This window comes from Ooceraea biroi, chromosome 13 (genome assembly GCF_003672135.1).
Source record: "Ooceraea biroi isolate clonal line C1 chromosome 13, Obir_v5.4, whole genome shotgun sequence".
Classification (NCBI taxonomy): Eukaryota; Metazoa; Arthropoda; class Insecta; order Hymenoptera; family Formicidae; genus Ooceraea; species Ooceraea biroi.
The window spans coordinates 2684636-2707303 of record NC_039518.1 but is presented as its reverse complement, the minus strand read 5'-3'; the positions used below and the strand labels follow the sequence as shown (position 1 = coordinate 2707303).

Genomic DNA, 22668 nt, shown 5'->3' with positions numbered 1-22668 from the left:
CAATTTTGACACTGCCGCAGTTTTAAAGCATCTTCGCCATATATTGGGTTGGCCAAAAAGTAATTGCGTTTTTTTTAATATAAATAAAAGGCGAATTTTTCATGGGAAACAAAAACTTTATTAAACAATATATTGTCCATTTTGTTTGATTATCTTTTGCCATTTTTCAGGCAACTTCATGATTCCGCGCTCAAAAAAGTTTTTATCTTTTTCAGAAAAAAACAATTCCAACAACGATTTGATATCCTCATCAACAGTAAAGGTTTTACCATTCAAGGCGTTTTGCAAAGAACGAAACGAATGGTAATCTGATGGTGCCAGGTCTGGCGAATATGGTGGATGTGGTAACACGTCCCATCCAAGCTGCAACAATTTTTCACGAGTGACCAAACTTGTACGTGGTCTGGCGTTATCATGGTGAAACACAACACCTTTGCGATTCACCAATTCTCGACGTTTCTGTTTGATGGCATCATTTAATTTATCCAGTTGACGACAGTATACGTCTGAATTAATGGTTCGATTCCTTGCAAGCAGCTCGAAATACACAATACCTTTAAAGTCCCACCAGACTGACAGCATAATCTTTCTTTGGTGAATATCTGCTTTTCAAGTGCTTTCAGCAGGTTCATCACGCTTGCTCCACGATCTTTTTCGTTTGACGTTGTTGTAGACGATCCATTTTTCGTCGCCTGCTATCATACGTTTCAAAAATCGATCATTTTCCTCACGTTTCAAAAGAGAATCGCAGATGTCAATACGCTTAGTGAGATGAATTTCTTTGAGCTCACGTGGTACCCAAATATCGAGCTTACTAATGTATCCAAGTCGTTTTAAATGGTTTTCAACACTCGATTTCGATATGTTAAGATTCTCAGCAATCTCTCGTGTCGTTAAACGCCGATTGGAATCGATCAGTGCCTTTATTTTGCCATCATCAATTTCGATTGGCCTTCCTGAGCGTGGTGCATCTTTCACATTAAGATCTCCAGATCGAAATTTAGTAAACCAATTTTGACACTGCCGCGGTTTTAAAGTATCTTCGCCATATACATGACATAACTTTTTATGAGCTTGCACAGCGTTTTTCCCTTTTTGGAAGTAATAAAACAAGATATGAGGAAAATGTTCTTTTTGATTTTCCATTTTGAAATCGACGGCAAACTAACAATTGTTAACGAAATGGTGTACTTTCTTTTTGTAAAACAAGCTTGAACTGTGAGTTGTTAACCTACATAATGAATTTGCGGTTTAGAATGAAGTTAGTTACATTTCAAGACATGTATGTCCATCTATTGGAAAAAAACGCAATTACTTTTTGGCCAACCCAATAGATTCATCCGAATTTACACTACGCGATAGCTGCACGGTGTCCCGATAAAAGTACTGGAATATCGAAAGTCACAAGTTATTCGTCCTCATGTCTTGCGCAACTTTTCTGCCTTATTTCGTCAGTAAAATGATAAATTATTTTATTTGAAAAGTAAAATTTATTTAAAAATGCTTTATCATATATTTATGAGAAATCATTTTATTTGAAAAATAAAACTTATATAAAACGATAAATCATTTTATTTGAAAAGTAAAATTGATTTAAAAATGCTTTATCATATTTAATCATTTTATTTGAAAAATAAAACTTATTTAAAATGATTTATCATTTTATTGACGAAATAAGGCAGAAAAGTTGCGCAAGACACGAGAACGAATGTACTCTCAAATTGTACTGCATGCTTATTCGCACCGAACGGCGCGTGACTTTGAAACGCACCAAGACCACTTACTTATGCTGATCGTGTAATCAACAGTTTGAGAAAAATGGCTACGTCGTCCTGGAGGACTTCTTTCGACCGGAGGAGATCGAGGAACTTGGGACTTCCGGAGAGGAATTCACAAATAAGCTGCCACCTGAAGCGGAACGAAAGATATTTAACACGATAGATTTACAACAGAATAAGGATCAGTATTTCTTGGACAGCGCAAACAAGATAAGTCTCTTCTTCGAGGCTGAGGCTCTGGAAGAAGACGGGAAATTGAAAGTTCATCCGAGGGTGTCGTTGAACAAAGTGAGTTCTGAAATTTATTGAAAGGCATTTATTCTTCAATTTAATTCTTCATTATCCTTAATTTTATTCTTGATTGTTCTTAAAATTAAAATTATTCTTTTAATTCTTTTAACGACTTTGATTCTTTTTACTTTTAACGGCTCGTATACGTAACGATAAACTAACTAGGTACACACTCGATCGCGTTCACCATCATTTCGCTTCTTCCAGATAGGCCATGCTCTCCACTGGTTGCATCCTACCTTCAAAAAGTACACTTTCGACGAAAGAGTCAAAGAAGCAGCGTTCCAACTCGACTACCAAGAGCCAGCGGTATGCCAATCGATGTACATTTACAAAAATCCTGGGACAGGATCGGAAGGTAACTAACTCGATCGCTCACTTCTTTCTACACTACTCAACAAAAAATAGGGAACACTTTCTAAACCCTAAAAATTAAGCTATTTTCAAACCACTGAAACTCGGCGAAAAATTATCGTAGGACAAAAATTAAAAAAGCGTTTCAAAGTGTGAAGTTTCAACTTTAACGCGCTTTCGGTAGATTTTCAAAATTTATTTATCTTTCTTGGTCTATGCTTTAAAAAGGAACACATTGCTTTGTTCCTTACAATTACGTATTTTTGACAACTTAAAACTCAATAAAATAAATTTCTTTCGAAAAATGCAACTCACGTTCCATAAACTACAACATTTCGCCTACAAAACGCTTTTTTAAAAACTTTCCTACGATTTTTTTGACCGATTTACACGATTTTGAAGTTAACCCTTTTTTTCTTGAAAAGTGACGTTTACCGCCGATATTAGCGTTACCCAATGTGCACCACGTGGAGGTTGCCGGTCGGATTTTGCACATTGTGTGCGTGTGTGCGTGCGCGCGCGCGTGCAGGCGTGACTTTAATATCGTGTGTTACCTCTTCTTCGATTAATTACCGCTTGTAAGCGCTCTCGACTGTTTATGCACCTTTCGCTCGTGCTTTGTGGAATTTCATGCCAAATTTGTCTGAGCGCTTCTTCCAATTAATTTAAATTATGCGGCTGTTCCTCGCGACACCTTAATCGCCGTTCCATTTCGTCCCAAATGTGTTCAATGGGATTTAAATCTGGACTATTGCCGGGATGTGGTAGTAATGGAATATCGTGTCGTTCGAAAAAACGCCGAGTTACGTTGGCCGTGTGAGGACGAGCGTCCAGATTTAAATTCTATTGAACACATTTGGGACGAAATGGAACGCCGATTAAGACGTCTCGAGGAACAGCCGAATAATTTAAAGCAATTGGAAGAAGCGCAAAAATTTGGCACGAAATTCCACAAAGCACGAGCGAAAGGTGCATAAACATGCGAGAGCGCTTACAAGCGGTAATTAATCGAAGAAGAGGTAACACACGATATTAAAGTCACGTCTGCGCGCGCGCACACACATACACACAACAGAGAGGGTTTGGAGTCTTTAAATACTGTAGGAGTGACGAACTGTGAGGTCCTTATCTCTGCTGTGACACACACACACACACACACACAATGTGCAAAATCCGACCGGCAACCTCCACGTGGTACACATTGGGTAACGCTAAAGTCGGCGGTAAACGTTACTTTTCAAGAAAAAAAAGGGTTAACTTCAAAATCGTGTAAATCGGTCAAAACGAATCGTAGGAAAATTTAAAAAAAGCGTTCTGTAGGCAAAATGGTGTAGTTTATGGAACGTGAGTTGAATTTTTTGAAAGAAATTTTTTTATCAAACTGCAGAGTGTCAAAAATATGTAATTTTAAGGAACAAATCAACATTTTTAGTTTTAACACCAAACAAGGAAGATAGAAAAGTTTTTTATAATCACCAAAAGCGCGTTAAAACACACTTCAAGCTTTAAAACGATTTTTTATTTTTTTTTCTACGATGATTTTTCACCGACTTACGACATTATTTCTAAAACATATAGGGTTAATTTCGAAATCGTGTAACTCGGTCAAAACGAATCGTAGGAAAATTTAAAAAAAAGCGTTATGTAGGCAAAATGGTGTAGTTTATGGAACGTGAGTTGAATTTTTTGAAAGAAATTTTTTTATCAAACTGCAGAGTGTCAAAAATATGTAATTTTAAGGAACAAATCAACATTTTTAGTTTTAACACCAAACAAGGAAGATAGAAAAGTTTTTTATAATCACCAATAGCGCGTCAAAACTGACACTTCAAGCTTTAAATCGATTTTTTATTTTTTTTTCTACGATGATTTTTCACCGACTTACGACATTATTTCTAAAACATATAGGGTTAATTTCGAAATCGTGTAACTCGGTCAATAAAAATCGTAGGAAAATTTAAAAAAAAGCGTTATGTAGGCAAAATGGTGTAGTTTATGGAACGTGAGTTGAATTTTTTGAAAGAAATTTTTTTATCAAACTGCAGAGTGTCAAAAATATGTAATTTTAAGGAACAAATCAACATTTTTAGTTTTAACACCAAACAAGGAAGATAGAAAAGTTTTTTATAATCACCAATAGCGCGTCAAAACTGACACTTCAAGCTTTAAATCGATTTTTTATTTTTTTTTCTACGATGATTTTTCACCGACTTATGACATTATTTCTAAAACATATAGGGTTAATTTCGAAATCGTGTAACTCGGTCAAAACGAATCGTAGGAAAATTTAAAAAAAAGCGTTATGTAGGCAAAATGGTGTAGTTTATGGAACGTGAGTTGAATTTTTTGAAAGAAATTTTTTTATCAAACTGCAGAGTGTCAAAAATATGTAATTTTAAGGAACAAATCAACATTTTTAGTTTTAACACCAAACAAGGAAGATAGAAAAGTTTTTTATAATCACCAATAGCGCGTCAAAACTGACACTTCAAGCTTTAAAATGATTTTTTATTTTTTTTTCTACGATGATTTTTCACCGACTTACGACATTATTTCTAAAACATATAGGGTTAATTTCGAAATCGTGTAACTCGGTCAAAACGAATCGTAGGAAAATTTAAAAAAAAGCGTTATGTAGGCAAAATGGTGTAGTTTATGGAACGTGAGTTGAATTTTTTGAAAGAAATTTTTTTATCAAACTGCAGAGTGTCAAAAATATGTAATTTTAAGGAACAAATCAACATTTTTAGTTTTAACACCAAACAAGGAAGATAGAAAAGTTTTTTATAATCACCAATAGCGCGTCAAAACTGACACTTCAAGCTTTAAATCGATTTTTTATTTTTTTTTCTACGATGATTTTTCACCGACTTATGACATTATTTCTAAAACATATAGGGTTAATTTCGAAATCGTGTAACTCGGTCAAAACGAATCGTAGGAAAATTTAAAAAAAAGCGTTATGTAGGCAAAATGGTGTAGTTTATGGAACGTGAGTTGAATTTTTTGAAAGAAATTTTTTTATCAAACTGCAGAGTGTCAAAAATATGTAATTTTAAGGAACAAATCAACATTTTTAGTTTTAACACCAAACAAGGAAGATAGAAAAGTTTTTTATAATCACCAATAGCGCGTCAAAACTGACACTTCAAGCTTTAAAATGATTTTTTATTTTTTTTTCTACGATGATTTTTCACCGACTTACGACATTATTTCTAAAACATATAGGGTTAATTTCGAAATCGTGTAACTCGGTCAATAAAAATCGTAGGAAAATTTAAAAAAAAGCGTTATGTAGGCAAAATGGTGTAGTTTATGGAACGTGAGTTGAATTTTTTGAAAGAAATTTTTTTATCAAACTGCAGAGTGTCAAAAATATGTAATTTTAAGGAACAAATCAACATTTTTAGTTTTAACACCAAACAAGGAAGATAGAAAAGTTTTTTATAATCACCAATAGCGCGTCAAAACTGACACTTCAAGCTTTAAATCGATTTTTTATTTTTTTTTCTACGATGATTTTTCACCGACTTATGACATTATTTCTAAAACATATAGGGTTAATTTCGAAATCGTGTAACTCGGTCAAAACGAATCGTAGGAAAATTTAAAAAAAAGCGTTATGTAGGCAAAATGGTGTAGTTTATGGAACGTGAGTTGAATTTTTTGAAAGAAATTTTTTTATCAAACTGCAGTGTCAAAAATATGTAATTTTAAGGAACAAATCAACATTTTTAGTTTTAACACCAAACAAGGAAGATAGAAAAGTTTTTTATAATCACCAATAGCGCGTCAAAACTGACACTTCAAGCTTTAAAACGATTTTTTATTTTTTTTTCTACGATGATTTTTCACCGACTTACGACATTATTTCTAAAACATATAGGGTTAATTTCGAAATCGTGTAACTCGGTCAAAACGAATCGTAGGAAAATTTAAAAAAAAGCGTTCTGTAGGCAAAATGGTGTAGTTTATGGAACGTGAGTTGAATTTTTCGAAAGAAATTTTTTTATCAAACTGCAGAGTGTCAAAAATATGTAATTTTAAGGAACAAATCAACATTTTTAGTTTTAACACCAAACAAGGAAGATAGAAAAGTTTTTTATAATCACCAATAGCGCGTCAAAACTGACACTTCAAGCTTTAAAACGATTTTTTATTTTTTTTTCTACGATGATTTTTCACCGACTTACGACATTATTTCTAAAACATATAGGGTTAATTTCGAAATCGTGTAACTCGGTCAATAAAAATCGTAGGAAAATTTAAAAAAAAGCGTTATGTAGGCAAAATGGTGTAGTTTATGGAACGTGAGTTGAATTTTTTGAAAGAAAGTTTTTTATCAAACTGCAGAGTGTCAAAAATATGTAATTTTAAGGAACAAATCAACATTTTTAGTTTTAACACCAAACAAGGAAGATAGAAAAGTTTTTTATAATCACCAATAGCGCGTTAAAACTGACACTTCAAGCTTTAAAACGATTTTTTATTTTTTTTTCTACGATGATTTTTCACCGACTTACGACATTATTTCTAAAACATATAGGGTTAATTTCGAAATCGTGTAACTCGGTCAAAACAAATCGTAGGAAAGTTTTTAAAACAGCGTTTTGTAGGCAAAATGGTGTAGTTTATGGAACGTGAGTTGCATTTTTCGAAAGAAATTTATTTTATTGAGTTTTAAGTTGTCAAAAATACGTAATTGTAAGGAACAGAGCAATGTGTTCCTTTTTAAAGCATAGACCAAGAAAGATAAATAAATTTTGAAAATCTACCGAAAGCGCGTTAAAGTTGAAACTTCAAACTTTGAAACGCTTTTTTAATTTTTGTCCTACGATAATTTTTCGCCGAGTTTCAGTGGTTTGAAAATAGCTTAATTTTTAGGGTTTAGAAAGTGTTCCCTATTTTTTGTTGAGTAGTGTACTTGCACATAAGGTGCAAGACGATCAAACTTAATTCACTTAATTCTCATCGGTTATCCAAGTTAACGATATATACAGATAATCGTCGCATCGAATAAAAACAATGATTGCCTCACAGTTACGATGCATCAGGACGCTTCGTACTTGTACACCGAACCGGTGAAGCTCGTGGGTTTCTGGATCGCGTTGGAGGATGCGACGCAGGACAACGGATGCCTGTGGATCGCTCCGGGTTCGCACCAGAGCGGGGTGCACAGGCGTTACGTGAGGAACAAGGATCCGAATTCGCGAGAATTGCTCGTCTACGACAGCGCGGCGCCCTGCTATCCACTGAGCAATTTCCGGCCGGTGCCGGTGCGCAAAGGAGCGTGCATCCTTATCCACGGTCAAGTGGTTCACTTCTCTTACCCGAACAAGAGCGAGAAGTCGAGGCACGCCTACACGTTCCACGTGATCGAAACGAAACACGTGTCCTACTCGAAGGAGAACTGGCTTCAGCCGCCCACCGGCGGTTTCCCGAGTCTTTACAGGAATTAGATAATCGTACTCGTTAAGAACAATCGTCCGTCGTGCTTTTTTGCTGCCTGGTTATATTTCTCAGAATGTTTACTCTTTACACCGTATAAGAAAATTACTGTCGACCCGGAATACAATTTAGAAACAATAAAATGGATGTTTTCACAAATTTCGCTGCTAGAAACTAATACCGACAATACCTTTAATAAGCATGTTCATGAACTAAACAGAAGGTAACGAAAATGTTTTCCTCATTTTCTCGGTAACTGTGAAGGTAAACCTTGTTTATAACTAAAGTGCAATTAGTTGACGTTCCAACTTTTTTCCTTATTGCTCCTCTGGTCCTCATGATTTCGTCAAGTGCCGTTAACGTTTCGATCGCTTCAAAACTCAACTTACGAATCAGCAATAATGTGTACGGTGGACAAACGCACAAGGAGGCGGACGAAAATAAGAACGATTTCTCCCTGAAATCTCCAGATGATGAGATTCTTCGATTGAATTGAATTGAATTGAAGAATCTCACCATCCGGAGATTTCATGGAGGAATTGTTCTTATTTTGTCTGCCTCCTTGTGTGTTTGTCCATCGTACATTATTGTTTCCATCGTTTGCCCATTGTACATTTTATTGCATATTTCCGTTAATATAAATAAAGTTTGAAAAAATCAAATTTAAATATATCTCAGCTAATAAATAAAGGAATATTTATACATGTACACACACACGCGCCCGCGCGCGTACCTATACGCCTATTAACGGGTAGCTAGCGCGCAGAAGTGACTGTTTATATCTTGAAACTGCCTTAATCCGCACTTCAGCGTGTCCTCTTGTAATTTCGTACAGTAATATATGTCCAAAGGCTCCACGTCAAACGTCTGTTGAAAATACGTGTTTATGCTTTGCTGTAGGTTGAGCAGCGTCTCGTACTTGACGGTGGAGTTCTCAGATTGTCTCAGTAACCTGATGGCAGAAACGGAGCCGCGTAACGTAATGTAACGCGGGGAAATTAAATATTGCTATCGGGAAGCGACTCACCTATTTAGGTTCATCGTTAGATCAAGTATCTTCTGACTGACCTCCGGTCGTTCCTTCTCCAGTTCCGTGTGCGACGAGGGACTCAGAGGTGCGGCATTAAAGGAACGGGCTAGTCCCGCGACATCGCACGCCAGACCGCTATCGAGAACGTAAATCGAATGGATTATTCGATTGCGAAGACACGAGAGAGGAAAAATTGCAGGATCGTCGGCTAGCATCAAGTATATCGCCTTACCATATGTCACGCGCGTGACTGTAAATACGCTCGAAGCACAGAAACGCTTTTTTCGCTCTGTTCTCTTGCTCCTCGAGATTTTCCGAGAAGCCTAATTTGTCGCGCAACTTTTTCTGGTCCATATCGGTGATGTGTTTCCGGCATGTCTTCTTCAGTTCCTGAAAGCATCGATTTCCGACGTCTCATGAATCCCTTGACGCACGAATTATTTACATTCCCGTCTCACGTTACAAAGATATCTCCGATAATGAATAAGGATCACAACGATACGTTTGCTTTTTTAACAATATTAATAAATAAATTGCTTCGTTTTGCTCATAAATGACGACGGCTTGGCAACGAATCATAAAGGCAGGATAATAAAATTTAACCAACTAAAATGATCGAATGATGTGCGCATTACCGTGATAGCACTGGACGTTTCCGTCATGAGGCCAGCGTGCTTATCCATATTGACCGTCTGCAGTAAATCACTGCATTTTTCCAAAATGTGCTCCACATCGCGCAACTTCCTGCCACCAGCTGGGAGTAAAAACAAAAGCATGTTAAGTATAAAAAAATCCTCAAGCTACAATGGAGATGCATGATATGCAGAATAATGTTCTACTGCCACAAACAGATGAATAAATAAAATATACCTGGAGCACGGTCAAACGCTGGGAGCAACTCCTTCAGGATGCTCTCGGACTGTCTACGGAACGAGTCGCTTACGGCAGCGATCCAGTGCTTTATCGCGCACTTCAACGCAGTCACCACGGTCCATGGTGGCTTTATAATAACATACATCTTCCATTCCGTAGCCCCATAAATTTCCGACATCTGCTTCGTGACAATCTGAAACAGAGACGTCCGTCAGCGGCCGCGACTTGCGCGAGCCACCGGCTCGACACTGCCCCAACGCGCTATACGTACTGTTGACAGAAAGTTTTTCATGACCGCCTTTGTATCCTCAAAGACATCGTCCGTTAGGTCCAATTCCTCGGTGAGCACGGTCGAGTCCACGGTTTTCTCCAGGCTCCCACCGTGCTCCAGTGTATCGATATTGTGTATCATTGCCTTGTTGCAAAGATTAATGTCGTACGATAGTAAAATCTGCGAAGAGATGGAGGAATGAGAGAACGCAGCGCGCATCGATGAACTCGTAACGCGATGGAACGCCGTATTACCACGGGTTTCTGTAGGTCACGCATCTGCAGGCAGCACTGGAGAATCTCATCGTCCGGAGACTTCAGAGAGAAGTCCTTCTTATTTTTTACCGCCTCTTCGTGCGTCTGTCCGATGAAACGTGGATGCTTGGAGGCCAGGTGTTTGTGTATGAAAGTTATGGCCCTCCTAACTTTCGCTTTCAATTCCTCTCTGTGTCTGTCCTTGAGAAGATCCAATTCCTGTCAGAGGTTGTTCGAAGAATGAAACGTTTAAAACTTTCACAAATAATGATAAAAGGATAGTTCCCTTTATGTTCGCTGTACTTTTAAGGGGGTATTCTAGTGCAAAAGCGGAATTTGTATGCTATTTTGGTGAATTGTTTTTGAAAAAAGTATAAGGTTTTTTGAGGCAGGGTTTTCCCTGCTTATTCATACATATTTGGTGTATGTTTCCAAATTTTTGTAGTAGACAATAACTATAAATAAGCGCTGCACATGATATTAAATAAGAACATGAAAAAAAAAGTTGGTCCATGGTTCCCATGATTTCAGCTGTTCTGCTCATCTGAAACAAAAAACCAAAGAGATTCTTAATTAGTATGAGTGTGGCTATAGCAGGTACCAGAATGAAAAAAAATGTTGAAAATTTAAAACATGACTTCATTGAGAAAATTAAGTTTCGATTTGTGCCATTTTTTTTTCACCATTGAAGGGCTGTAGAAATTCCAAAAAACAATATTTCGACTTGATTGTGGTAGGGGCTATAACCACACATATACTGCAGATGTGTGCAAAAGCCTGAGTCAATTGATTAACTGGTTTTTGAGATATCATGGGAACCAATTTGAAAAACGTGGTTTCGAGAAAAACACGTTTAAAGTTTTTCATACTGATTACATAGAGATAATGTTACCTACGATCAATCGGCTAGTCCAGGGCCATGCAGGGGACATTCCTCTTGTTCGTAGAAGTCCTGCAGAGCCGATCTCTCTTCCCTGCGATTCATTCTCTGATCTCGAGAGAAGTTAGTGGAGCGCCGCTCCGAGCGGATGATACGAGCTTCGTTCCGGGAGTTTGCGTGCATCACCGCTTGCTGACCAATACTAACTCCCATCACGTTCATAAGTTTGAAAATTGGCATAAATCCTTTATTGAAAATTATAACTGCCAAGAATGTTGCTGTTTCAACAACTTTCACGCCAGCATGGAGATGTTTTGGAGCAAAAGTCCAAATCAATGAATTTAGAGATTCATTGTACTATACAAAGGCTCCAATTCAAATGTACGACCTTCAAGGAATAACGATCTTCCGACCCTACCTAAAATACTAACACAATGCTCTGTTGTGTGCCGCGCGGTCCAACCGCCGAGCGCGCGCCGGAGGTTATTTTCTATTAGGTGCTATTACTTTGTTAATTTTGCGAATCGGGCTAAATCTTCTCGCAAACATATTTTCCATACCATATACTTGCAAAATATGCCAAAAAAATTCGATTTTTCTGACATGCTACACTAGAATACCCCCTTAAGGGGGTATTCTAGTGTAAAAGCGGAATTTGTATGCTATTTTGGTGAATTTTTTTTGAAAAAAGTATAAGGTTTTTTGAGGCAGGGTTTTCCCTGCTTATTCATACATATTTGGTGTATGTTTCCAAATTTTTGTAGTAGACAATAACTATAAATAAGCGCTGCACATGATATTAAATAAGAACATGAAAAAAAAAGTTGGTCCATGGTTCCCATGATTTCAGCTGTTCTGCTCATCTGAAACAAAAAACCAAAGAGATTCTTAATTAGTATGAGTGTGGCTATAGCAGGTACCAGAATGAAAAAAAATGTTGAAAATTTAAAACATGACTTCATTGAGAAAATTAAGTTTCGATTTGTGCCATTTTTTTTTCACCATTGAAGGGCTGTAGAAATTCCAAAAAACAATATTTCGACTTGATTGTGGTAGGGGCTATAACCACACATATACTGCAGATGTGTGCAAAAGCCTGAGTCAATTGATTAACTGGTTTTTGAGATATCATGGGAACCAATTTGAAAAACGTGGTTTCGAGAAAAACACGTTTAAAGTTTTTCATACTGATTACATAGAGATAATGTTACTTACGATCAATCGGCTAGTCCAGGGCCATGCAGGGGACATTCCTCTTGTTCGTAGAAGTCCTGCAGAGCCGATCTCTCTTCCCTGCGATTCATTCTCTGATCTCGAGAGAAGTTAGTGGAGCGCCGCTCCGAGCGGATGATACGAGCTTCGTTCCGGGAGTTTGCGTACATCACCGCTTGCTGACCAATACTAACTCCCATCACGTTCATAAGTTTGAAAATTGGCATAAATCCTTTATTGAAAATTATAACTGCCAAGAATGTTGCTGTTTCAACAACTTTCACGCCAGCATGGAGATGTTTTGGAGCAAAAGTCCAAATCAATGAATTTAGAGATTCATTGTACTATACAAAGGCTCCAATTCAAATGTACGACCTTCAAGGAATAACGATCTTCCGACCCTACCTAAAATACTAACACAATGCTCTGTTGTGTGCCGCGCGGTCCAACCGCCGAGCGCGCGCCGGAGGTTATTTTCTATTAGGTGCTATTACTTTGTTAATTTTGCGAATCGGGCTAAATCTTCTCGCAAACATATTTTCCATACCATATACTTGCAAAATATGCCAAAAAAATTCGATTTTTCTGACATGCTACACTAGAATACCCCCTTAATACTGTATTGCTACTTATACTACTTGCTCCCGATACTCACACATATCACAGTCCATGGAATCACAATAAAAGGCCGCGGCTTCCTATCCGTGTTCCTTACTTGTTCAATTACATCGAGATTTGTTAAAAATACATTTGTGTCAACAACAACGTGTAGCGCTTCCTCGTTTTGCGATTCCAGCCTGCCAGGCTGTATCAATTCCTTATTGTTTCTTGTTATACGGTTCACCTCATCCACGTAATATTTGTTGCTGAGTTGCGTTCTGGCGACCTCGACCTACACAAAATTACAAAATCAGTAAATAAAAAGTCATACACGGATTATTAAACGCAACACGTTCGCGATCACAAGAATAATACCTCCAGTAAGATCTCTTCAGTTTTCATGGGTTCCCAGTCCATTTCTTCACAAAAGACCTCTCGATTAGCCTGTTCCACTAATTCATCTTTCGTCATGTTGTCAGTTTGCTTGGTCTTATTATCTTTATCTTTTTTTGGTTGTTGTTTTAATAGACCATCCTTCCCGTGCGCCAAGTCCATTAAGACTCTATTCTGCAATCTCTTCAGTCGGATATCAATATTTCTACATGACGACGGCACATTTACGACATCGTCATCTGCAAAAGAAAACGATTTATAGATGTTATTAAAAAGAATTCGTAACCGGTAAAATTTTATCAAAGATGTAAAATTCATCCACTTACACAAGTTGGATAAACTTTTGTCAATTCGCTGAGTCTTCTCGGGAATATTATTAATTGCTACACTATCAGAGTTGTGTCTCTTCCTTATCATTTGCATACGTTCCTTTGCCAAATTTTTCTTCAGCGATGAAGAATTTCCTTCCTGTTCTTTTTTTCTTGTTCCTAAACGCAAAATTAGTTTTTTGATTTTACGATTATAATTATAACGCGACGTTAATTCTTAAATATGGATTCACATAATTTTTATCAGTTACCAGAAAGTTTTTCATGGTGCGACGAGCAAGTGGCCTGTGTTTGATTGTTCCTGTACCGCTCAGTGTTATCACTCTTACTCCCTTCGTGTTTATCTCTTGGGTGCTTACTGGTCTTCGGTGTTGTTGAAGCTTGCTCCGTAACCTTTAGATCACCCTTACCTGCAGTCCCTTTAACTGTTTTGTCTGCACTTTCACTAGAGCCTAACTTCTTGTTATAAATAAGACGCATCTGCGGCATGAATGTTGTGGCGCAACTGCTCGTTTTGTCAGAACATTTCGTCGACGAACTCCTGTGGGACGAACTCCTTGAAAAATAAAAAAATAAAACTCGTTACTTTATTTTCCGTCAGCCTTGAACGTAGACTCACGCATGGACTTTGCCAAAGCAAAAGGAGAGAAAGATTCGTACATGCTACTTGATTTCTCACGTGCTTCTTTTCGTTTCGCTTGTGCCGTCTCTGCAACTGCTCTGTGCAATGACGATGATGAGGATGATGTGTCGCTTCCCACACGTCTGAGTGCTCTTGCTTTATCCTTGTTATGCTTTCTTCTGTCATCCTGGCCTTTATCTTTGTTTTGTACCGAGGATGCCTGTGATACACACAATTAAGAAGACGTAGATAGGGAACAAAAAAAGATTGGGAGATTTCAAATCGAGATGACACGCGAGAGAGTAACGTACCCTCGGGATTAACGTGGGTTCGATCCACGTGGTTTGGTTCGTCTTCACGTTGAAGTAATACATCCTGTCCGGATGACTCTTCGAGTTAACGGCGATCCAATCCTTCGGCAACTTATTCTTCACCATCTTGGAAACGTGCTGCACGTCAACAAATTTGGACACAACGAGACGTATGTACGAGTCGCACCGTAATTTTATGATCCAGTTGCTCTTCACAGACGCAATGTTCAGCCAAACAACGCACCGCTGAACATGTGTAATAAATCAGAATTGAAATCTGAATTTCCGAAACAAAACGACTTCAGAACGTCGACATGGTCCCCACGTGACATAACATTGGACTTTAAACATGGCTGCGTCCGGCAGAGAAAGCTGCGTTTTGCACAATTCCGTTGCAAACTTCGTGAATCTGATTGGCGTGTGCTCTTAGATTCAGTCAAAATTAACAGCCAATCAGATTCAGTTTAGTTATGCATGTATACCTCTAATGTAGTTTCCATGAAACTACATTAGCCATTTAATCGAAAAATTAATCGATAAATCTATTTAACAGTTAGTATCTTTATCTTCAAAGAGAAACGCGATTTCTCCATTTTACTATTTACGTTAAATTTGTTTCCGAAGATTTCATCTCACAATTCGAGTGAAAAGAAGTGACAGCGCCGTGAGCGGTCACTTCTAGCGCAACCATTTTCATTGATTATTAAGGGGAAGCTGGAGTTGCTAGTGAACTATTTTTTCACTATAGCGATGGTAATTGCAGTTTCGAAAATTCTCTTTATTGCTTGTGCAGAATAAAAAATCCTTTTCCACAATTGAAGTACAGATAGAAAGAAAGTCCGCTCTACAGGACTTTATATTTAAAATGGAAAAAAGTTAAAAACTTGCATTTGTCTTTTCTAACTTTTTTCCATTTCGAATATAAAGTCCTATAGATCGGACTTTCTATCTATACTTCATTTGTGGAGAAGGATTTTTTATTCTGCACAAGCAATAAAGAGAATTTTCGAAACTGCAATTACCATCGCTATAGTGAAAAAAAAGTTAAAAACTTGCATTTGCTTTTCTAACTTTTTTCCATTTTGAATATAAAGTCCTGTAGAGCGGACTTTCTTTCTATCTATACTTTATTTGTGGAGAAGGATTTTTTATTCTGCACAAGCAATAAAGAGAATTTTCGAAACTGCAATTACCATCGCTGTAGTGAAAAAACAGTTAAAAACTTGTATTTGTCTTTTCTAACTTTTTTCCATTTTGAATATAAAGTCCTGTAGAGCGGACTTTCTTTCTATCTATACTTTATTTGTGGAGAAGGATTTTTTATTCTGCACAAGCAATAAAGAGAATTTTCGAAACTGCAATTACCATCGCTGTAGTGAAAAAACAGTTAAAAACTTGCATTTGTCTTTTCTAACTTTTTTCCATTTTGAATATAAAGTCCTGTAGAGCGGACTTTCTTTCTATCTATACTTCATTTGTGGAAAAGGATTTTTTATTCTGCACAAGCAATAAAGAGAATTTTCGAAACTGCAATTACCATCGCTGTAGTGAAAAAACAGTTAAAAACTTGCATTTGTCTTTTCTAACTTTTTTCCATTTTGAATATAAAGTCCTGTAGAGCGGACTTTCTTTCTATCTATACTTCATTTGTGGAGAAGGATTTTTTATTCTGCACAAGCAATAAAGAGAATTTTCGAAACTGCAATTACCATCGCTGTAGTGAAAAAACAGTTAAAAACTTGCATTTGTCTTTTCTAACTTTTTTCCATTTTGAATATAAAGTCCTGTAGAGCGGACTTTCTTTCTATCTATACTTCATTTGTGGAAAAGGATTTTTTATTCTGCACAAGCAATAAAGAGAATTTTCGAAACTGCAATTACCATCGCTGTAGTGAAAAAACAGTTAAAAACTTGCATTTGTCTTTTCTAACTTTTTTCCATTTTGAATATAAAGTCCTGTAGAGCGGACTTTCTTTCTATCTATACTTCATTTGTGGAGAAGGATTTTTTATTCTGCACAAGCAATAAAGAGAATTTTCGAAACTGCAATTACCATCGCTGTAGTGAAAAAACAGTTAAAAACTTGCATTTGTCTTTTCTAACTTTTTTCCATTTTGAATATAAAGTCCTGTAGAGCGGACTTTCTTTCTACCTATACTTCATTTGTGGAGAAGGATTTTTTATTCTGCACAAGCAATAAAGAGAATTTTCGAAACTGCAATTACCATCGCTGTAGTGAAAAAAAAGTTAAAAACTTGCATTTGTCTTTTCTAACTTTTTTCCATTTTGAATATAAAGTCCTGTAGAGCGGACTTTCTTTCTACCTATACTTCATTTGTGGAGAGGATTTGTTATTCTGCACAAGCAATAAAGAGAATTTTCGAAACTGCAATTACCATCGCTATATTGAAAAAACAGTTAAAAACTTGCATTTGTCTTTTCTAACTTTTTTCCATTTTGAATATAAAGTCCTGTAGAGCGGGCTTTCTTTCTATCTATACTTCATTTGTAGAAAAGGATTTTTTATTCTGCACAAGCAATAAAGAGAATTTTCGAAACTGCAATTCCCATCGCTATAGTGAAAAAAAGTTAAAAACTTGAATTTGTCTTTTCTAACTTTTTTCCATTTTGAATATAAAGTCCTGTAGAGCGGACTTTCTTTCTACCTATACTTCATTTGTGGAGAAGGATTTTTTATTCTGCACAAGCAATAAAGAGAATTTTCGAAACTGCAATTACCATCGCTATAGTGAAAAAATAGTTCAGTAACTCCAGCTTCCCCTTAAACCAGAGAGAAACCTGAGAGCGGCCACCAGCCTCCACGGGCACATTTCCTAACGTTTGACGCGCCGCCTGACAAAGTGGACGTGAACTAGTTCGTTACGCTCGGTAATGATACATGATTCGTGTCCAAACTATTCACAAGGAAGCTTTCCCATGTAAACTCTACTTTCGAACGAGTCATAGTGCGTTCGAAAGGGAATGTAAAAATATTAATGTCGTGTTCGAGGGTTTGGGTGTATGAGCCTTGGTTTCGGAGAAATTTACATCTAAAAGTGAGCATTTTCCAGCGGTACGTATCATGCGGTAAAGTATCATGAATAGCTACAATTTGGCGTGAAGCGCGGTAGTCTAGTGGCTAAGCGCGAGACTCGTATTTTGCCATCCGCGCAAGTTGGGTTCGAGATCGAGTTGTGATAATTTTTTTTCTTCAGATTTTTGTTTCTTTGTGTTTGCATTATATTTTTTTATTATGTAAATAATGATTTATTATGTCTTATTATATTTTGGAGGTATATGTATAATGAGACATAAACATATACATTTAACTTTTGTAAACTTTTTATTTATTTATATAGTTTGTATACTGTCGAGTGTTTATTTTGTGGCGATTATATGACCACATGCGTCATCGCCTAGACGGTCGGCAGTATCGCGCGGCTAGACTCAGGCGAGGCAAATAGACCGAAAAACACGTTGTCAAAATAAACAGATTAGCGAATAATAGACTAGACCGTTAGATAGGGAATCCCCAATGAGCCGTTGCAGATTTGCAAGTGTTCCGCGAAATGTCGGGGGATTCCGTACCGACGACCGTGACGAGGCATACGCGCGGCGGCTGAAAGTGTGGTGATCGCGTCATGGAGGCGCGGGTCACCGAAAGAAGCAGAGCGCGATAAATAGGCGGAACGATTCCTCCCGTAGGAAATTCAAAAGGACCTTCGAGAGGTCCTACGAAACAAACAGACTCATGAGAGTAGGCTTTCGACGACCAAGATGTCGACAAATAAGGGATTCGACTGGTAATCGTCTACGCGAGCGGACGTGTCTTTGTATATTGGGACTCAGAATACAATTCGGGCTGTGCTCATTATACACCGAGCAAATATTATAATCTTTTAATTACACCCGATCCGCTCCTTTTTTTACTCGGCACACGAAGAGCCAAAGTGGTGACCCTGACGTGATCTGCGTGAGAAGACATTCTTTCTTTTATCCGGTGACGGTTGACAGTAAATCCAGTTGAATCCAGTAGAAAAGTACAAGTTACGACGCGTTTTATAAGCGAGTGCAATGGTGATTACGCGTGACGAAGCTGCTGCGGCCCAGAACACGACGGAGCGGCTGGTCGACCTGCAGGAGCCGGGGACCAGCGCGAACGGACAGAGACCCCAGGGCGCTCAACCACGGCCACTGATGATGCAGCCGGCGGCAGAGACATCAGGTTTTTTCTTGCTCGGTTCCGAGGTGAGCCGGGTTGGCTTGCGAATGCCGGAATTTACGCCAACTGATCCGGAACTATGGTTCAGTATTATTGATCGGAGTTTCCACGCCTCGGGGATCACGGCGGACGCGACGAAATTTGGGTACGCGCTGACTACACTCGGGCCACGATATACTCTCGAAGTGCGGGACATTATCATGAATCCGCCCGCGGAAGGGGCGTACGAGACATTAAAATCGGAGCTCACAAAACGCCTGAGTTTATCGCAGGAACATAAGACGCGCCGGCTCCTCGAGCACGAGGAAATCGGGGACAGAAAACCGTCGCAGTTTTTACGGCATCTCCGCAGTCTTGGTGGTAACGCGGTCGGTGATCAGGTGGTGCGAACTGTTTGGCTGAGCCGATTACCAGCGCATATTCAGCCGCATTTAGTAACGCGCACGGCGGACACCCTCGAACAGTTGGCCGATATCGCGGGCGCGATTGTTGAGGCCACTATGACGCCGCTATACCAGGTAGCGGAGGCGACGAGGTCCTCGGCAAGTCAGGCCCAACCGAGGAACGACCCTGTATCGATGGAGGCGAAGCTAGAGTTGCGGTTGGCGCAGATGAGACTGGCCCTGCAGCAGGAGATGTCCGAACAGTTGTCGGCTATACGTCGGTCCATCAATGAGATAGGCGAGAATCGGCGCGCTTGCCGTGATCGCAGTGGTGATCGACGCCGTCCGCGTTCGCATTCGCGGTCGCGATCGGGGAGCCGTGGTCAATCAGCAAGCGGCATATGCTGGTGCCACTGACGATTTGGACCGGACGCCCGTCGTTGCACACCGCCCTGCTCGCAATCGGCGCAGCTGCAGCAGGGAAACGCGACAACCGGGCGCTGATGGCGGCAAACGATCCGGAGGTGAAAACGCGTCGCCTCTTTGTGACTGACGCGGGAACGAAAATTAACTTTCTGGTTGACACGGGCGCTGACCTTTGCGTGTATCCGCGGAAGAAGGTCCGGGGACCGCGTCAGAGGTCAACCTACGAACTGTCGGCGGCAAACGGGACGGTGATTAACACGTACGGAACGGAGACATTAACATTGAATTTCGGACTTCGACGCGCATTTACGTGGCGATTCGTGGTGGCGGATGTGCCGCGACCGATTATTGGTGCGGATTTCCTCGCGTATTACGGTCTCCTTGTGGATTTGCGGAACTCGCGTCTCGTGGACCAACTAACGAACCTGACTACGCCTGGTCGTTTTCTTCAGTGCCGTATGCCGTGCGTTAAGACAGTCACGGGAGTAACGCCTTATCACCGGCTGTTAGAACAGTATCCGGACATTACGAGGCCGGAAGGACGACCGAGGGAAACGAAGCATCTCACTCAGCATCACATTGAGACCACGCCGGGGCCGTCTGTAGCATGCAGGCCGCGGAGACTCGCGCCGGATCGTCTGGCGATTGCCAAGCGAGAATTTAGTAAGATGGTGGAGGCCGGAATTGCGCGACCTTCGAAGAGTTGTTGGTCGTCACCTTTACATCTGGTGCCGAAGAAAGACGAGGAATGGCGAGCCTGTGGAGATTACAGGGCGCTAAATGCACGGACAATCCCAGACCGTTATCCTGTGCGCCATATACAGGATTTCTCACAATCACTCCAGGGGAAATGTATCTTTACCACCCTGGATCTTGTTCGGGCATATCATCAGATCCCGGTAGCGGAGGAGGATATCCCGAAAACTGCAATCACCACGCCGTTCGGCATGTTCGAGTTCCCGTACATGTCGTTCGGATTGCGAAACGCGGCGCAGACGTTCCAGCGGTTCATCGATGAGGTCCTGCGCGATTTCGAGTTCTGTTACGCGTACATCGATGATATCATTGTCGCCTCATCATCGGAGGAGGAGCATTTGGACCACTTGCGAGCGTTGTTCGAGAGATTGCGGACATACGGGGTGGTGGTGAACCCCGTGAAGTGCGTGTTTGGCCAGCCGGAGGTAGAGTTCCTGGGGTACCGGGTGTCGGGTGCCGGGACTCGACCGTTACCCGCGCGCGTAAAGACCGTCCGGGAGTACGAGTTGCCGGAGACGGCTAGGGATCTCCGGAGATACCTCGGGATGCTCAATTTTTATCGGAGGTTCTTGGCAGGAGCCGCTGAGACCTTGGCACCGCTCAACGATCTTCTCCAAGGAAACACAAAAGGCCGTACGCCTATAACGTGGACGCCGCGAGCGCGACGGGCATTCGAAGTGTCGAAGGAAGGTTTGGCGCAGGCAGCCCTGCTGGCGCATCCGAGGATCGACGCGGAGCTCGCACTGTTTACCGACGCGTCCGAACATAGCGTCGGAGCGTCCTTACAACAGCAAAGCGAGCACGGCTGGGAACCTTTGGCTTTCTTTTCCAAAAAGCTAAACCCAGTCGAGTCGAAGTACAGCGCGTTCGACCGTGAACTGTTGGCTATCTATCTTGCAGTAAAACATTTTCGGCATATGTTGGAGGCGCGTGTATTCGCGATTTATACGGATCATAAGCCCCTGACGTTTACTTTTCGACAGAAGCCCGAGAAGAGTACACCCAGACAGTTCCGACAGTTAGATTTTCTTGGTCAATTCACCACGGACATTCGATATGTGAAAGGAGAGGAGAATGTTGTAGCAGATGCGCTATCTAGAATCGAGGAGTTGCAGTCCCCGTTGGATTACGACGCGTTGGCGAGATCGCAGGAGGACGACGAGGAGCTTCGCGGGTACCTGCACCGGGAGTCCGGCCTCAGGATGGACAAGGTGGAGATCCCAGGCACAGGGATTGCTGTGTATTGTGACACAGCGGCAGCGACGCCACGACCGTTCCTGACAAGGCCCTTTCGCCGGGCCGCTTTCGACCTGGTGCACAATTTGGCTCACCCGGGAATCAGAGCGACGGGTAGACTCGTAGCACAGCGTTACGTATGGCCGTCGATGAGAGCGGATTGTCGTAATTGGGCACGGACATGTGTGCCTTGCCAAAAATCCAAGGTGTCCCGGCACGTGGCGGCACCACTGGGAAAATTCGCAGCTCCATCCAGCCGCTTTGAGCACGTCCATTTAGACATAATCGTGATGCCGGTCTCGGAGAATAAACGATATTGTCTGACGTGCGTGGACCGCTTCACACGATGGCCGGAGGCTATCCCGCTGACAGACCAGGAGGCCGAAACGGTGGCGAGAGCCTTCTACGAGGGGTGGATCTGTCGATTCGGGACGCCGCTACGAGTCACGACGGACCAGGGGCGCCAGTTCGAGTCCCGACTTTTCCGGCGGTTAGCTGCCCTCACGGGGGCGCAGCATTTGAGGACGACGGCATACCACCCGCAGGCGAACGGCATGGTCGAGAGATTTCATCGCCAACTCAAGGCGGCGATTAAGTGCCGGGAGAGCAGTCGGTGGACCGAGGTGCTGCCTACTGTTCTGCTCGGGATCCGTGCAGCCTGGAAGGAGGACGCACAGGCGACAACGGTCGAGCTGGTGTACGGGCAGACGCTAAGACTTCCGGGCCAATTCCTGAATCGGCAGGCGACGTGCGAGAGCGGCGACGTTGCCGATTTCGTACGAGAGTTGCGCTGTCAAATGAAAGAGTTGCGCCCGGTTGACGGAACGAGACATGGAGAGCGAAGGCCATTTGTATACAAGGACTTGACCACAGCCGAGCAAGTGTTCGTGCGACACGACGGCCCGAGGTCAATGCTGCAGGCACCGTATGACGGACCGTACACGGTTGTCAGTCGCGATGACAAAGTTTTCGTCGTGTGAAAGCGCGGGGAAAACGTAA

At 40.8% G+C, this 22668-nt stretch overlaps 3 protein-coding genes across 3 annotated transcripts; 2 read left to right on the top strand and 1 right to left on the bottom strand.

Annotated features, from left to right (window-relative positions):
• Positions 1 to 1796: 1796 nt before the first annotated feature.
• LOC105285398 (phytanoyl-CoA dioxygenase domain-containing protein 1 homolog) lies at positions 1797 to 8027 on the top strand (the record flags this gene model as incomplete). The annotated part of the gene is made up of 3 exons (XM_011349568.1): positions 1797 to 2066; positions 2277 to 2427; positions 7464 to 8027. Coding segments are annotated over 3 exons (840 nt in total), but the record flags the coding sequence as incomplete, so codon positions are not given.
• Positions 7919 to 15017, bottom strand: LOC105285396 (transcriptional protein SWT1). Its single transcript, XM_011349566.3, has 13 exons — positions 14647 to 15017; positions 14374 to 14555; positions 13965 to 14269; positions 13711 to 13872; positions 13367 to 13623; positions 13047 to 13283; positions 10300 to 10518; positions 10046 to 10225; positions 9772 to 9967; positions 9537 to 9655; positions 9134 to 9291; positions 8899 to 9036; positions 7919 to 8823 (listed from the first exon to the last, which is right to left on the bottom strand). Exons 1-13 carry the CDS (start codon positions 14770 to 14772, stop codon positions 8616 to 8618), a joined length of 2487 nt encoding a protein of 828 aa, XP_011347868.1. The 5' UTR covers positions 14773 to 15017; the 3' UTR covers positions 7919 to 8615.
• A 3703-nt stretch (positions 15018 to 18720) lies between these two features.
• Positions 18721 to 19668, top strand: LOC105285397. The gene has a single exon (XM_011349567.2). The coding sequence runs from the start codon at positions 18721 to 18723 to the stop codon at positions 19666 to 19668; it is 948 nt and encodes a 315-aa protein (XP_011347869.2).
• The last annotated feature ends 3000 nt before the right edge of the window (positions 19669 to 22668 follow it).